We start from the raw sequence: 17,942 nt of genomic DNA on the forward strand, positions 1-17,942 counted from the left end.
GTTGTTTGTGACTGGAAGCCTGTGTCCAGAGGTGTTCTGCAGAGATCAGTCTTGGGTCCCTTGTTAGTGGTATACATTAATTATCTGATGTGAATATAGGAGGTATGTTAAGTAAGTTTGCAGATGACATGAAAATTGGTGATATGGTAAACAGTGAGGAGCAAGGCCTTAGATTACAGGGCGATATTGATGGGCTGGTTAGATGGGCAACAAAATGGGCTACGAAGCGAAGCCGAGCAGTATCTCCGGCGATAGCGCATCCCTCTCCAATGAACTCAATGCATTCTATGCTCGGTTCGTGCCGGGAACCATCGATCTGCTGGTGAGTGCCCCAGCAGCCCAAAACACATAGTCACAGCTTCCAAAGTCAGATCAGCCTTCCTGAAAATGAACCCTCGGAAGGAGACGGGTCCGGACGGGATCCCTGGTCGTGCACTCCGAGTCTGCTCGTACCAGCTGGCAGATGTGTTCACGGACATCTTTAACCTGTCCCTACTCCGCTCTGAGGTTCCCACCTGCTTCAAGAAGACCACCATCATACTGATGCCAAATAAGAACCAGGCAGTGTGCCTCAATGACTACCGTCTGGTGGCCCTGACTTCGATCATAATGAAGTGCTTCGAGAGGTTGGTCATGAAGCGCATCAACTCCATACTTCCAGAATGCCTAGATCCACTGCAATTCGCATATCGCCGCAACTAGTCCACAGTAGATGCCATCTCCCTGGCCCTACACTCATCCCTGGAGCAGCCCGACAATGAGGACTCCTACATCAGACTCCTATTTATTGACTACAGCTCCATCTTCAATACCATAATCCCAGCCAAGCTCATAGCAAAGCTCCAAAAACTAGGACTTGGCTCCTCACTCTGCAACTGGATCCTCGACTTTCTAACCCACAGACCACAATCAGTAAGAATAAACAACAACACCTCCTCCACAATAGTCCTCAAAACCAGCGCCCCGCAAGGCTGTATACTTAGCCCCCTACTATACTCCCTGTACATACACGACTGCGTGGCAAAATTTGGTTCCAACTCCATCTACAAGTTTGCTGACGATACGACCATAGTGGGCTGGATCTTGAATAACGACGAGTCGGAATACAGGAGGGAGATAGGGAACCTAGCAGAGTGGTGCAATGACAACAATCTATCCCTCCATGCCAGCAAAACTAAAGAGCTGGTCATTGATTTCGGGAAGCAAAGTACTGTACACACCCCTGTCTGCATCAACGGAGCCACAGTGGAGATAGTTAACAGCTTCAAATTCCTAGGCATGCGCATCACCAAAAATCTGTCCTGGTCCACCCACGTCAGCGCTACTGCCAAGAAAGCACAACAGCGCCTATACTTCCTCAGGAAACTAAGGAAATTCTCACTCTTACCAACTTTTACAGATGCACCACAGAAAGCATCCTATCTGGCTCCATCGCAGCCTGGTATGGCAACTGCTCAGCACGAGACCGCAAGAAACTTCAGAGAGTCATGAACACAGCTCAGTCCATCACACAAACCTGTCTCCCACCCATTGACTCCATCTACACCTCCCGCTGCCTGGGGAAAGCGGGCAGCATAATCAAAGACCCCCCCCACCCACCCGGCTTCCTCGCTCTTCCAACGTCTTCCATCAGGCAGGCAATACAAAAGCCTGAGAACATGCACAAACAGACTCAAAAATAGCTTCTTCCCCACTGTTACCAGACTCCTAAACAACCCTCTTATGGACTGACCTGACTAATACTACACTCCTGTGTGCTTCACCCGATGCCGGTGTCTATGTATTTACATTGTGGACCTTGTGTTGGCCGAAGGGTCTCTTTCCATGCTGTGCCTCCATAGCGTCGCTGAGCTTCTGAACCCTCAGCAGCAACCTCGCTGCAAGAAGATCGGCAGAAGATTCTCCAGCTAAGGCAGGAGAATTTCCACCCATGATAAGCTCCTCCTGTGCTTGTGTAGGGCCTTGTGTAGTTAGTCCTTTCAGCTAGGTCTGTCCTGGGGGCAATATGCTGAGTTATACAGACTTTTGTCAATAAATCTATGTTGATTTACCGCCAGCCTCCTCTGAGTCTTTAAACTGGCGACGAGTATTAAAGGAAATTCCATACTCAGGAGTTCGCTGTTTGGGGGTGTCACGTTGAACTGGTTAAGATGCCATTATTCGGAAAGTTGAATGCTTTTGATACAACTCTGTAAGATTGGAACCAATATGCGGAGCCCATGAGGTACTTTCTCCAGTTGAACAGAATTTTAGGGGAAGACCGACAAAGTTCTCCTCCTGACCGCCAGACATTTGGGATCATAAAGAGTTGGATTACCCAGCTGCACCGGACCCCAGATCTTTTGTGAACTGGTTGTTTTGGGTTCAGAACACTATACCCCAAGCCTTCTGTGATTAAGCAATGTTTTAATACGGTGGTGTGCTTTCCTCGTGAATCTGTCACTGACTTCTTGACCCGCCTGTGGCGCCTGGCTGAAAACTCTGTTTGGGCCGTCCCTCTCCAAGATGTTGAGGGTATGGCTCGTGTATGATAATACATCACGCAGAAGAAGCTGTTGACTGAAACCACGCTCTATTCGAAACTTGCCATTGAGCTTTCCGTCGCTTGTGAAACATGCGAAGAAAGGTCGGCAGGAACTTCACTGTTCCATGACCCTATGGCGTCCATAGTTTCGGTCGCTCACCCTTTCGAACTCCCTCTAGGTCATGGGATGGTCCTGATCGGCCAGACCCCCTCTGAAAGATCAGCCCCCGAGGCAATTCTGTAGTAGAGCTCGGGTGAGGTATCCCACTGAAGATGCAGGAGAGAACTGGCTGCATTGCCAACTGTATGGTCGAAGGACCTGGGACGGTCAGAATCACCCGGTTCGGCGCAGGGACCGCCATACGCAACAACTACCGAGGTCACCACGAACTAGGGCCTTGTAATGGACCACAAGCCACTACTCGGCCTCTTCAGGTAGGATAAAGGCATTCTGTCAGTAGCATCAACTAGGATCCAGCATTGGGCGCTCCTGCTCGCTGCGTGCAAATTTTCTTTATCACTGGCCACGTGTGAAGATTGCACATGCGGACTCCCTCAACTGTCTGCCGTTGTTCGTGAGCGCCCTGTCCCCAGTGGCGGATTAGGGATTGCGATACTCAACTTCATGGACATCTTGCCGGTGAAGACGACTCGGGCACATTCGTAGACACAGTGGGATCCGGATTTGGCAAAAGGACACCCGTCTGGTGACCTTTCGGTCTTTCACTGAGAAGTTTACAATCATAGAGTCATAGAGGTCTACAACACAGTAAAGGCCCTTTGGCCCATTGCGTACCCGCCAGTCAAAAACAACTACCCAGCTATTCTATTCCCATTTTCCATATCCTTGACCCATATCCTTGTAGGCCATGGCTTCGGCCAGTGCACGCCTAAATACTTTTGAAAAATGTTACGAGGGTCTCTGCCTCCACCACCCTTTCAGGCAGTGAGTTCCAGACTCCCACCATCCTTTGGGTGAAAAAGATTTTCCTCACATCCCTGCTAAATCTCCTCCTCATGTTAAATCCATGCCCCTCCCGATCATTGATCCCTCCACCAAGGGGAAAGGTTACTTCCTGTCGATTTATTCTATACCCCATATAATTTATACTTAATCATTTCACTCCTCGGTCTCCTTTGCTCCAAGAAAAACAGCCCCAGTTTATCCAATCTCTTCTTGGCAGACAGGAAGCAGAGAGTGGGAATAAGCAGGTCCTGAGTGGCAGGCAGTGATCAGTGCGATACCACAGGGTTCAGTGCTGGGACCCCAACTGTTCAAAATATACATTAATGATTTGGATGAAGTATCTTGCAATATCTCCAAATTTGCAGACAACACTAAGCTGGGTGGCAGTGTGTGCTGTGAGGATACAAAGAGGCTGCAGGGTGACTTGGACAGGCTGGCTGAGTGAGTAAATACTTGGCAAATGCAATATAATGTGGGTAAAGCCAGTGCAGAAAATGCTGGATAGCTCCAGCATCTGCCTTATCAATCCCTCTCAGAATTAATTTTTAACGTTTTTTTTCTTTCGCAGGATGTGGCCATTGCTGGCAAGACCAGCATTTGTTGCCCATCCCTAATTTCCCTTGAACCATCTTGAACCCATGCAGTTGATGTGGTGTAGTGCTTTAAGAGATAGAGTTCCAATATTTTGACCCAATAATGGTGAAGCAGTGGCTATATGGGTCCAAGTCAAGGTGATGGACCTGGAGGCTTAAAAGACCAGCAGACAAAAGGCTTAAAAGAGCGTGAGGTGTTGAGACCTCCAGAGGACCCGGTGGCTTAAAAGAGTTGGGTACGGTTGAGGTGTTGCAGGGTTCAGTCTATCCACGGAGTGCTCTGGGTTTAAATCCTACCAGGACAGTTGGTGGAATTTGAATTCAATACAAATCTGGAATTAAAAGTCCAATGACGACCATGTCACCATTGTTGATTGTCATAAAAACCCATCTGGTTTACTAATGTCCTTTAGGGAAGGAAATCTGCCGTCCTTATCTGGTCTGGCCTATACATGACCACACCCAGAGTAATGTGGTTGACTCTTAATTGCCCTCAGGGATGGACAATAAATGCTGGCCCAGCCAGCGACGTCCATGGACGAATAAAAAAAGCTAAGTGATTGGTTGGTAAGTATTTTGCTCGCTTTGCTTGCTTGACTTCTTAGAACTGGTATAAATTATTGGTAACTGGTCTTCAGCCCATCGAACCCACACCAACAAAACTGCACCAAATTACACTAATCCCACTTTCCAGCACTGTCTTGAATGTTATAACATTTCGAGTGCTCTTTCATGTACCTTTTAACGGTTGTGCCGTTTCCTGCCTCAACTATCCTCCTAGGCAGTGCATTCCAGACCCCTGTCAGCCCCGGGTTTCAAAAAATGTCCTCAAATTCCCTCCAAACCTCCTGCCCCTCCTTAAAATTATGCCCCCTCATTATTTACCCTTCAGTTAAGGCTGCTACCTATCCGCCTTGTCCATACCCCGTAAAATCTTATATGCCTCCATCAGGTGTTCTCTCTCTCTCTCTCTCTCTCTCTCTCTTCCCCCCCCCCCCCCCCCCCCCCAGACTTTTCGGTACTAAAGAAATCAACCCGAGCTTATCCAGCCTCTCTCAAGGTTTTTGTCAGTTGTAAAGTCTTGTAGTAGTTGCAGTGAAACTTATTGTGAGTAGTAGGGTCTTATTAATTAAAACTAATTGGTTTTATTAATTAAAACTAATTAGTTAGAAAAGTAATACATTAATTAACACACAATAATGATTAAAGGAGAGGTGTTTTGTTGCACCTACGAAATGTGGGAATTCCTGGTATCAGTGTGATCCAGAGCAAACATGCCTGCAATAAGTGTGCGACTCCAGGAGTTGCCCTAGGACTGGATGCTGGTGGATTGTGAATAAGGAGTCTTAGTCATAGTCATAAAGTCACATGAATTTTATAGCACAGAAAGAAGCCCTTCAGCTCATTGTGCCTTCGGCAACCATTAAGCTAGCCCCCATCTATTCTAATTGCATTTTCCAGCACTTAGTCTGCAGCCTTGTATGCAATGGTGTTTCAAGTGCTCATCTAAATGTTTCTTAAACGTTTTGAGAGTTCCTGCCTCTACCACCCTTTCAAATAGTGAGTTCTGGATCCCCACCACCCTCCGGGTGAAAAAGATTTTACTCACATCCCCTCTAAGTCTCCTGCCCTTACCATAAATCTTTGCCCCATGTTTACTGACCATTCAACTAAGGGGAAAGGTTTATTCCTACTGTCACGACACCGGCTATGGCGCAATCAATTCCAGCCCACTTGACCCACAGTCGCAACACATTGGATAGGCATATGGACGATAAGGGAATAGTGTAGAGGGACTTTAGAGGGGTTTCACAGGATGGCGCAACATCGTGGGCCGAAGGGCCTGTACTGCGCTGTAATGTTCTATGTTCAAACAGGCGAAATTAAAGTTATTTAAATATCCAGAGGAATTGAAAATTACCAGGAGCTCCAGCTCCGAGGTATTGAGCTGGTGACTGAACTGCAGATACTTTGACACATCAGGTAGGGGCAAAGTTACATGGACACGTGTACCAGGAACAGACATACCCCTTAGGCTAAGCAAACATTTAGCATGGCCAAGAACAGTAGGGTGTGATAGTGAATCGGGCAGGTAAAGGGATTCAACAGTTGTGATGGGGGACCCTCAGCCCTAACTTACAGGTACGAGGTGCTTGGTACCTGTTTGGATGAGGAAAAGGACTGTAAGGTGCATATGCAGACTGGCCTTCCCATCATGGTGAAGGATGCCATTCAGGTGGGTGGAGCAATGTGGTAGTGAGGGGAAAGCGTATAAGCAGGGGGATAGATACTGCTCTCTGCAGCAGTGATTGGGGGTGCCAAAAGTTGTGTTGTCTGCCAGGTGCCAGGGTTAAGGACATTCTCTCTCACCCAGAAAGGACTCTGGAATAGGTGGGAGAGGATCCAGTTTTCCTGGTCCACATGGCAAACATCAACATAAGGAGGACCAGGAGCGATGTTTTGCCATGAAAATTTGAGGAGTTAGGGTCCAAATTGAAACACAGGATGAAAAAAGTAATAATCACTGGATTGTTACCTGATCCAATTGACATAGGTCAAGCAAATTAGTGAAATACACGCATGGCAAAGTGTGGTGTGGGAAAAAGAGGTTTCATTTCATGGGACATTGGTGTCAGGACTCTAGGAAGAGTGAACTATTCCGTTGGGCCACAGTTAGCCGGGCTGCAAACAGTGTTCTGGGCAATTATATACCTAAGGTAACTAAGGCTTTAAACTAATGAGGTTTGGTGGTGGTAGGGGTGGGAGGGGGAGGCAGCCTTTGGGAGATAGAGCAAGACAGTAATGTTGGTAAAAACAAGCAGAATGGGATAGAGTTTATCAGATATTGTACATAAGAACAAAGAAAAGTGCAGCACAGGAACAGGCCCTTCGGCCCTTCAAGCCTGTGCCGATCATGATGCCCGAACTAACAACACAACCTGCCCTTACTTGGTCCATATCCCTCTATTTCCTCCTGTCTCCATCCAGATGCCTCTTAAATGTTGCTAATGTGCCTGCTTCCACCACAGCCTCTGGCAACGCATTCCAGGCACCCACCACTCTCTCTGTGGAAAAACTTACCCTGCACATCTCCCTTAAACTTTCCCCCTCACCTTGAACCTGCGCCTCCTTGTAATTGACACTTCCACCCTTGGAAAAAGCCTCTGACTATCCACCTTGTCTATGCCTCTTATAAATTTGTAGACCTCTATCAGGTCTTGCATCAGCCTCCATGTTTCCCTCCAATGAATGCAATCCAATTTATTAAACCTCTCCTCACAGCCAACACCCTCGAGACCAGGCAACCCCATCCTGGTGAACCTTTGCACTCTCTCCCAAAACTTCCACGTCCTTCTGATAATGTTGTGGTCAGAACTGCACGCAATACTCTAAATGCAGCCTAACCAAGGTTTATATAGCTGTAAGATAATTTCCCAACTGCTATACTCAATGCTCCCGGCTGATGGAAGGCAAGCATGCCATGTGCCTTCTTAATTGCCTTGGCCACCGGTGTTGCTATTTTTAGAGAACTGTGGACCTGCACGCCCAGATGCCTCTGTATGTTAATGTTCCAAAGGGTTCTGCCATTTATAGTATAATTCATACCTAGATATGATCCTCGAAAATGCATCACACCTCATTTGTCCAGATTAAACTGTATCTGCCATTTCTGTGCCCGAGTCTCCAATCTATCTATGTCCTGTTATATCCTCTGATAATCCTCGGCACTATCAGCGACTCTGCCAATCTTCGTGTCATCTGCAAACTTACTAATCAGTCCACCCACATTTTCTCCAGATCATTTTTATATATACTACAAACATCAATGAATAAAGTAATTGCAGGGAATAGAAGTTTTAAAAAAAATGTAATTCTTGATCTGTATACACAAAACACCTGCAATAAGAGATGAATTAGTGACACGAATAAAGGTAAATGATTTGGACCATTTGGGCAGCACGGTAGCACAAGCGGATAGCACTGTGGCTTCACAGCGCCAGGGTCCCAGGTGCTCCAGTTTCCTCCCACAGTCCAAAGACGTGCAGGTTAGATAGATTGGCCATGATAAATTGCTCTTAGTGACCAAAAGAGGTTAGGAGTGGTTCTTGGGTTGCGGGGATAGGGTGGAAGTGAGGCTTAAGTGGGTTGGAGCAGACTTGATAGGCCGAATGGCCTCCTTCTGCACTGTATGTTCTATGTTATTACAGGGGCATGATTACAAGGTGATCAAGGTTGGGAAATAAATACTCCAGGGTACGAAATATTTCAGAAAGATCAATGAAATGCCAAAGGAGGAGAGGTAGCCCTGGTAGTAAAGTATGACATAAGTACATTAGTGAGAAGGGATCTGGCCTCAAGATCATGAAGTACAATCAATATGGGTAAAAATAGTCCTCAACACCGGGGCCCCGCAAGGATGTGTGCTCAGTCCTCTATTGTACTCCCTGAACACACACACACGTCTGTGTGGCGAGATTTAGCTCCAATTCAATCTACAAGTTTGCAGATGATACGACTGTGGTGCTGGTATAATGGCTCTGAAGTTCAGATGGTCGATAGCTTTAGGTTCCTGGGGGTCACCATCACCAACAGTCTGTCCTGGTCTACTCGCATTGATGCAACAGTCAAGAAAGCATAACAATATCTCTACTTCTATGGAAGCTAAAGAAATTCGGCATGCCTGGATCGACTCAGACAAACTTCTACAGAGGTGCCAAAGAGAGCACAGCTTGGTATGGCAACTGCAGGCCCAAGATCACAAGAAACTGCAGAGTGTGGTGAACTCAGCCCAAAGCATCACACAAGGTTGCTACCCTCACATTGATTCTGTATACATCTCCCGCTGCCTCAGGAAGGCAGACAACATATTCAGAGACCCCTCCCACCCAGGCTTTGCCCTCTTCCAGATCTATCAGGCAGATGTCTGAAGACCAGCACATCCAGACATAGGATCAGCTTCTTCCTCACAGCTACAAGACTCCTCAACGATTTTCCCTCGGACTGATCTGTTCCCTGTAAGAGCATTATTTACGACGCCCTATGCTGTTCTTGCTCATGTATTTGCATTGTTTGGCCCTTGTTCCGCACTGTAACCAATCACTATTGTCGATGTACTATTTGTCAATGTACTCTGTCGATTATACTTTTTTGTCTACTATGTACGTACTGTGTACGTTCCCTTCGCTGTAGAAAAATACTTTTCACTGTACTTCGGTACATGTGACAATAAACCAATCAATCAATTAGAAATAACAATAGTCAGAAAACATGGTGAGAGTAGTTTATAGGTCTTTAACAGTACAATACCATTGGACATAGCATAAAACAAAAAATAATTGGAGCTTGTACCAAAGGTGACACAATAAATGTGTGGACTTTAATTTTCATAAAGACAATGATCTATAATAGTGTAGATGGGCTTTAGAGTGGTTTCACAGGTCGGCGCAACATCGAGGGCCGAAGGGCCTGTACTGCGCTGTAATGTTCTATGTTCTATAATTTTATCAAATTGGCAAGAGTGGTCCAGGAGATAAATTTATAAAATATTTTTGTGACAATTTCTTGGACCAATACGATTTGGAATTAACTAGAGATGAATATATCTTGGATCTAGTGCTGTGTAATGAAGCAGGGTTAATTAGTAATGTCATAAGAAAGGAGCCACTTGAAAATAGTAAACATAATACCATTGAAATCCATCTAGAATGAGAGGTCTTAGGATAAGAGGGAGCAAACTCAAAACAGAGTTGAGAAACTATTTCTCCCAAAGTGTTGTGAATCTGTGGAATTCACTACCCCAAGGTGCGGTGGCTGCTGGGACAGAGTAAATTTAAGGAGGAGCTGGATAGATTTTTAATTGGTAAAAGGTTGAAGAGTTATGGAGAATGGGCAGGATAGTGGAGTTAAGGCCAGGATGTGATCAGCCATGAATGAATGGCGGAGCAGACTCAATGTGACAAATGGCGTAATTCTGTTCCAATGGGCATGATTCACTCTCAAAATTTCTAAGTTAATTTGTGCCGGTTTTTCAGGGAGTTTCCGGTCGGCTGTGCCGGGATGTTGCCCACCGCTATTCAATGACAGTCACTTTTTTGGGCCCTGGGTAGTTTCTCACCAGTTTAGCCCACACTTAGAATTTTTTTTTAGCACTGAGGAGCTGAACTCAGTGATCGGGCTGCCATTTTGAAAGGGTGTCTCAATTTTTCTTTTTTAACAATTATATTGAGGTATTTTAGGCATATAGAAAAAGTGACATTGTACGGTACAAAAAAAAGTCAAGACACAAATTACAAAATAATCACAGTGCAGACCACGGCTCTGTTCACGTATGGACCTGCCTCAATATCCCCACACTCTACTCTACCCTTGCTCCCCCCCCTTCCCGGCTGACGCTTACGAAGAAGTCAATAAATGGCTGCCACCTACGGGCGAACCTTAGTAACGAACCTCTCAAGGTGAACTTGACTTTCTCTAGGCCAAGAAAACTCGCCATGTCCGATAGCCATACCTCAGCCCTCGGGGACTTTGAGTCCCTCCATGCTAACAGTATTCGTCGCTGGGCTACCAGGGAAGCAAAGGCCAGAACGTCGACCTCTCTCCCTGGACGTGCCCCGATTCCTTACCCTGAACCACCCGGGGCTTCCGATGGCCCGAGTGCTGTTTATGTTGAGAACTCCCAGGACAGCTCCCTCCTGACTATGCTGTTACCTCAGCTGGGTCTGTCATGTTGTGGAGGGACAAGGCATACCCAGGGATGGTGATACCTGGGACATTATCTGTAAGATATTAATGAATGTGTGACTGTGTAGTATTGACTAGTCTGTGAGACAGCTCTCCCAATTTTGACGCAAGCTGATACCAGGTGGTCTAACCGGTTTCATTCCTTTTTGTAGACTTTGTAGTGGTTGGATATGCCTTGCTGGGCTATTTCAGAGGCCATGTAAGATTCATAGCTATGGGTCTGGAGTCAGTTCAGACTAAGTGAGGATGACAAGTTTCCTTCCCTAAAGGACATTAGTGATCCAGATGGAATTTACCACAATCAACAATGGTTTCATGGTCACTGTTAGCAAGACTAGTTTTTAAATTTCAAATATGTTAATTTCCACCAACTGCTGTGGTGAGATTCAAATGCATGTCCCCAGAGCATCAGTTTGGGCATCCAGATTACTAAACTAGTGACATTACCACTATATCACCACTTCCCCCAGAACACCAGAGCATTCTGTAGTGTCTCTCCATTAATTGATGTTCTGCTTTTCTATTCTTCCTTCCAAAGTGGGCAGCCTCACATTTCCTTACATTATACTTCATCTGACAATGTGTCCTGCTCACAATTTATTTCTTGACTGTCTTCATATTTTCAGCAAATTTGGCTATAATGCAGACGGTCCCTTCAGGTAATTAATGTTGATCTTTAATAGCTGAGGCCCCAGCACTAATTACTGTGGCACTCCACTTGTTACAGCTGCCATCCTGAAAATAACCCATGTGTCACAACACTCGATCTTGTTCATTAGCCAGTACCCTATGCATGCATCACCCCCAACATGAGCTCTTAGCTAATTAACCTGACAGCTTATCATATGCCTTTTGGAAATCCAAATGCACTACATTTACTGGTTTCCTTTTATCCATCCTGCTTGTTCCATTCTTAAGAAAAGGTTTAATAAATTTGTTAATCTCACTCACCAAAGCTCTTTAGGCAGCACCTTCCAAACCCACAACCACTGTTAGGGGCTGTTTAGCACAGGGCTAAATCGTTGGCTTTGAAAGCAGGCCAGCAGCACGGATCGATTCCCGTAACAGCCTCCCCGAATAGGCGCCGGAATGTGGCGACTAGGGGCTTTTCACAGTAACTTCATATGAAGCCTACTCGTGACAATAAGCGATTTTCATTTCATTTCATCTATAAGGACAACGGCAGCAGACACATGGGAACACCACCAACTGGAAGTTCCCTTCCAAGCCATCCTAACTTGGAAATATATCACTGTTCCTTCACTGTTTTGTGTCAAAATCCTGGTACTCCCTTCCTAACAGCACTGTGGGAGTCCGTACGCCACTTAGAACGCAGTGGTTTGCGAAGGCAACTCACCACAACCTTTTCAAGGACAGTTAAGGGCGGATAATAAATGCTAGCCTAACCAGTGAAGCTCACATCCCTTGGACTAATAAAACAAATAGTTTTCTAAAATAAATTTCTCATACTGTAATTTCTCCCTCTTTACTTTCTTGAGTCATCCTTTGCTGTTTTCTAAACCTTTCCCAAAATTCTGGCCTACCGCACATGTTCACAGCATTGTTTACCTTTTCTTTCAATTTGATGCCACTCTTAACTTAGTTAGCCATAGCTTGTAGAGTTGTTCTTCCTCAGTGGAATATAGAGTTACAAAATACCATCTTGGGTTTAGACACTAATTACGGACCCGCTTTTCTCGCACAAACTGAATGTGAAATTCTATCATGTTCTGCTGACTTGCCATGAGGATTGTTTGCAATGAGATGAAATTCAAAGTGTCATCTCGCCAATAAAGCACCTTTTGAAATAGAAATGAAGTGCTGCAAAAGCTCAGCATGTCTGGCAGCATCTTACCCACCTGATCACACTCTCTTTCTCCTGCCCGTGCTCTCTTTCTCCCGCCCGTGCTCTCTTTCTCCCGCCCGTGCTCGGAGGGACGTCTGAGCTCTCGCTCTCCCTTTCTCACCCACTCTCTCCCTCTCTCGCACGCGCCTTCTCCCACCCACTTCCGCGCAGTCTCACTGTCTCGTCCGCCCACGCATTCTCTCTCTCCTACCCATGCATGCTCTCCCTCGTCCGCCCACGCTCGCTCTTCATATCCCAGAGTACTTGAGGAAGTAGCTCTAGAAATAGTGGCTTCATTGGTGGTCATCTTCCAGGCTTCTACAGACTCTAGAACAGTTCCTACAGATTGGAGGGTAGTTAATTTAACTCCACTATTTAAAAAAGGGAGGTAGAGAGAAAACAGGGAATAATAAACATGTAAGCTTGACATCGGTAGTAGGGGAAATCCGTCATCAGAGTTCTTGGAAAATGTGGCAAGATCAGACAGAGTCAGCATGGATTTATGATGGGGAAAACATGCTTGACAAATCTACTGGAATTTTTCAAGGATTTAACTAGTCGAGTTGATTAGGGGGAGCCAGTGGATGTAGTTTTAGATTTTGAGAAGGCCTTTGACAAAGTCCTGTATAATATATTAGCATTTAAATTTAAAGCGCATGGGATTAGGGGTAGTTTTGAGATGGATAGAAAACTGGTTGACAGACAGGAAGCAAAGAGTAGTAATTAACTGGTCTTTTTCCGAATGGCAGGCTAATGGGGTAATGCAGGGATCGGTGCTCGGACCCCAGCTATTCACTAATATAGATTAATGGTTGAGATGAGGGAACAAAACGTAATATCTCCATATTTGGAGATGACACAAAGTTAGATGGGAGGGTGAGCTGTAAGGAGGATGCAGAGATCCTTGTGTGTGGTTTGGACAAGTTGGGTGAGTGGGCAAATGAATGGCAAATGCAGTATAATTTGGATAAATGCGAGGTTGCCCACTTTGGTAGCAAAAACAAAAAGGCAGACTATTATCTGAATAGCCATAAAATAGGAGCGGGGAATGTGCAGCAAGACCTGATTGTCCTTGTGTACCAGTCACTGAAAGTAAGCATGCAGGTGCAGCAAGCAGTAAAGAAGGCAAATGGTATGCTAGCCTCCATTGCAAGAGGATTTGAGTACAGGAGCAGGGATGTCTTGCTGCAATAATGCAAGGCCTTGGTGAGGCCACACCTGGAATATTGTGTGCAGGTTTGGTCTCCTTATCTGGGGAAGGATGCTCTTGCTATAGAGGGAGTGCAGCGAAGGTTTACCAGACTGATTCCTGGGATGGCAGGACTGAAGTATGAGGAAAGATTTAGTCGGCTAACTTTGTATTCGCTGGAATTCATAAGAATGAGGGGGGATCTCATAGAAACTTCTAAAATTCTAACAGGTCTAAACAGGATAGATGCAGGAAGGATGTTCCCGATGGTGGTGTGTCCAGAACCAGGGGTCTCAGTCTGAGGACACTGGGTAGACCATTTATGACACAGATGAGAAACTTTGTCACCCAGAGAATGGTGAGCCTGTGGAATTTGTTACCACAGGAAGTAGTTGAGGCCAAAACATTGTAAGTTTTCAAGAAGCAGTTAGATATAGCATGTGGGACGAAGAGGATCAAAGGATAATAATGAATGGTGGAGCAGGCTCGAAGGGCCGATGACCAGCTGCTCCTATTTTCTGAGTTTCTATGTAAAAGTGTGAGGTGATGCATTTTGGGAGGACTAACAGGGCAAGGAAATGCAGAATTAATAATCAGGCGCTAGGAAGTACAGAGGACCAGAGAGATGTTGGGGTGCATGCCCAAAGAGCCCTGAAGGTGGCAGGACAGGTAGATAAGGTGGTTATGAAGGTGTATGGGATACCTGCCCATATTGGTTGAGACATGGAATATACGAGAAGGCAGGTTATGATGGAGTTATATAAAATGCTCATTCGGCCCCAGCTAGAGTTGTGTGTGTAGTTCTGGTCACCACACTATAGGGTGGATATGATTGCAATGGAGAGGGTGCAGAGGAGATTCACCGAAGATGTTGCCTGCTCTGGAGCATTTCAGTTGTGAAGAGAATCTGGTTAGGCTGGAGCTTTTCTCCTTAGAACAGAAGGCTGAGAGGGGGACCTGATTGAGGGGTATATAATTGTGAGGGACATAGATAGGAAGAAACTTTTCCTCTTGATAGACAGGTCAATAGCCAGGGGGCATAGACTTAAGGTGAGGGGCAGGAGATTTAGAGGGGTTTTGAGAAAAATCTTTTTCACCCAGAGGGTGGTGGGAATCTAGAACTCGCTGCCTGAAAGGGTGTTAGAGGAGGGAACCCTCAACGTTTAAGAAGCATTTAGATGAGCACTTGGAAGTTCCACAGCATACAATGCTCGGGACCAAGTGCTGGAAAATTCAATTCAAATAGATAGGTGTTCATGGCTGGCGCAGACACGATGGGCTGAAGAGCTTCTTTCTGTGCTGTAAAACACTAATTGTAATCCTAGCCAGCAGTGAAAACTGAAGGCAAGTGGTGACGAACAGACTAATCATTGCCCACTGCACGAACAGCAAATGCACATTAATAGTGTCATCGGACCAGACTATCATGTATATTCTCTATTGATGAATGATGGAACAATAACTAACTTCAATCCTGTGTGTGACCACCAATAAGGAGATTAATAAGTGGCTAAACCTGCTTCCTCATTATCACACTTGACTTGCACTCTTGGTTACCCAAGTCATGTTAAGGACAGCACGGTAGCATTGTGGATAGCACAATCGCTTCACAGCTCCAGGGTCCCAGGTTCGATTCCGGTTTGGGTCACCGTCTGTGCGGAGTCTGCACATCCTCCCCGTGTGTGCGTGGGTTTCCTCCGGGTGCTCCGGTTTCCTCCCACAGTCCAAAGATGTGCAGGTTAGGTGGATTGGCCAATGAAAAATTGCCCTTAGTGTCCAAAATTGCCCTTAGTGTTGGGTGGGGTTACTGGGTTATGGGGATAGGGTGGAGTTGTTGACCTTGGGTAGGGTGCTCTTTCCAAGAGCCGGTGCAGACTCGATGGGCTGAATGGCCTCCTTCTGCACTGTAAATTCTATGAAATTTATGTGTAATTTATGGAATCATAAAATGATCCAACACAGAAATTACTCATTCCCCATGAGCTATGTGGTCTAATCCTATTCTCCCTATTGCTCACATGATTCAATAGTGTGCTTGCATTTCATATACATTCCTTGATTTGCCTTGCCTGACAAATCATGTGTTTGTTTTTGTCCAGCTGAAGTCTATAAAAAAATAAATCCTGTTTTTTTTTGTTTTGCCCAACCTCGAAATGAGAAATTGTGGAAACATCTGATGGTCAGTTTTCTGAGCTGGTTTCTTCATGTTGGCATTCCTATCTGTGCACCATCTGAAAAGAAATTCACTTAGAAATTAATTGTTTATTGTCTTCAGCGCTCTATCAGTGTGACTCGTCACATTTATGAAATTTTTCTTTTAGCTTCTGGCTGATGCCTGGATTTATGTTGAAGAAGATTGTTCTTGGAAACTTTACGTCTGGCCCTGTAGATGCAAAAATGGCAGATGCAATCGATTTCATGGTTGATCGGGTGAGCCAAATAATTGAGCAAAACTTATTCTCTCAAACACTGACATACACGTTCGGTAACCTGAATCATTTAAACACCAAACCCAGCACATGCTCATCCACAGAGCGTGTAAACAACCATGGGGATGAGAAGATCAAGAAAAATAAGACTGACACCAGTGAGTTGTATCCCAGGGAGTATCACTACTTCTCACACATTGATATAGTGGTTAGCACTGCTCTCTCACAGCTCCAGGGACCCGAGTTCAATTCCGGCTTCGGTTGACTGTGTGGAGTTTGCACTTCCTCTCCATGTCTGCGTGGGTTTCTTCCAGGTGCTCCGGTTTCCCCCCACAGTCCAAAGATGTTAGCTTAGGTGGATTGGCCAAGATAAATTGCCCCTTAGTGTCCAAATGTTTAGGCGGGGTATGGGTTACGGGGATAGGGTGGAGGCGTGGGCTTAACAAGGGCCGGTGCAGACTCTGGGCCAAATGGCCTCCTTCTGCACTGTAAATTATATGATTCTTGTGAATTTGTAAAACATTTAATCAGATGACAGATCAAACCCAAAAGACCCAGCAACTCCCATGCCAAAAGATCCAGTCCAGATTCAGAATTACTGCATGGAACCCTATTCTTGTGCGTTAATAAATAGGGGTAGACCATTCAGCCCCTCAAGCCTGTTCTGGCATTATGAGAGCATGGTTGAACTGTATCTTAGCACTATCCAAACCTGCCTTTGCTCCACACCCTTTTATGCCTTTTGCGAGCAATTATTTGTGTTCTCCAATTTAAAGCTATTAATTGAGCTTGCATCTACTGCTTTTTTTGGGGAGTGAGCTGAGCACTTCTTTTAGCGTTTGCTTGAAACTTTTCTCCTGAGTAGCCTGATTCTAATTTTTTATGTTAATCTCCTTATCCTTGACACCCTCAGCACAAGAATGTTTTTTTTCTTCTCATAGTGTGAAAATCCTTTAATGTATGCAAAATGCAATGGCTATCTAATTTATAAAATCTTAAATTTGTCCCATCTTGGCCTTTTGAAAGAACATTTACACTTAGTCCCAGAACACTGCTTTTTGCTGGTTTTACAAATTCCTTACCTTCAAGTACCTGTCCAACAACTTTCTTTCAAAACTATTTCTGGAACTGACAACTGTGTGAAATACTCTCTACTCATCTGCCCTCTCGATGCTTGTTTTTCATTAATCTTTTATGGGACATGGGCATCACTGGCAAGGCCAGCATTTATTGCCCATCCCTAATCGTCTTTAAAACCACATTGCTGTGGGTCCGGAGTCACATTTAGACCAGACCAGGTAAAGACGGCAGATTTCCTTCCCAAAAGGACATTAGTGGGTTTTGACGACAATTCATAGTTTCATGGCCACCTTAACTAATACGAGCTTTATATTTATGATTTATTAATTGAATTTAAATCTTGCCAACTGATATGGTGGAATTCGAGCCCATGTTGATTAGCCGGAGCCTCTAGATTACTATTCCTAATCTTTAAATCTGTGACGCACACCAGAAGGCACATTTTCCTTATTTTACTCTTATCAGACCAGAGGTGATGGGGTCATGAGTAGCCCTTGTGCTTTTTCCTTCCCACTTCAGTTACTAAATCTGTTCATTATTTTGCCAGGATTTCATCAACTTTTTATTTTATTA

At 45.2% G+C, this 17,942-nt stretch overlaps 1 protein-coding gene across 2 annotated transcripts in view; it reads left to right on the forward strand.

Moving 5' to 3' along the window:
• The window catches only part of spg21 (SPG21 abhydrolase domain containing, maspardin), an 81,380-nt gene that overhangs the window by 47,902 nt on the left and 15,536 nt on the right, over positions 1-17,942 (forward strand). For both annotated transcript variants that reach the window (XM_038813219.1, XM_038813220.1), the window contains one exon: positions 16,182-16,290. In XM_038813219.1, coding sequence (XP_038669147.1) covers positions 16,182-16,290 — 109 coding nt within the window. The remainder of the gene's footprint in view (positions 1-16,181; positions 16,291-17,942) is intronic.

Source organism: Scyliorhinus canicula, chromosome 12, assembly GCF_902713615.1.
Source record: "Scyliorhinus canicula chromosome 12, sScyCan1.1, whole genome shotgun sequence".
In the NCBI taxonomy this organism is placed as follows: Eukaryota; Metazoa; Chordata; class Chondrichthyes; order Carcharhiniformes; family Scyliorhinidae; genus Scyliorhinus; species Scyliorhinus canicula.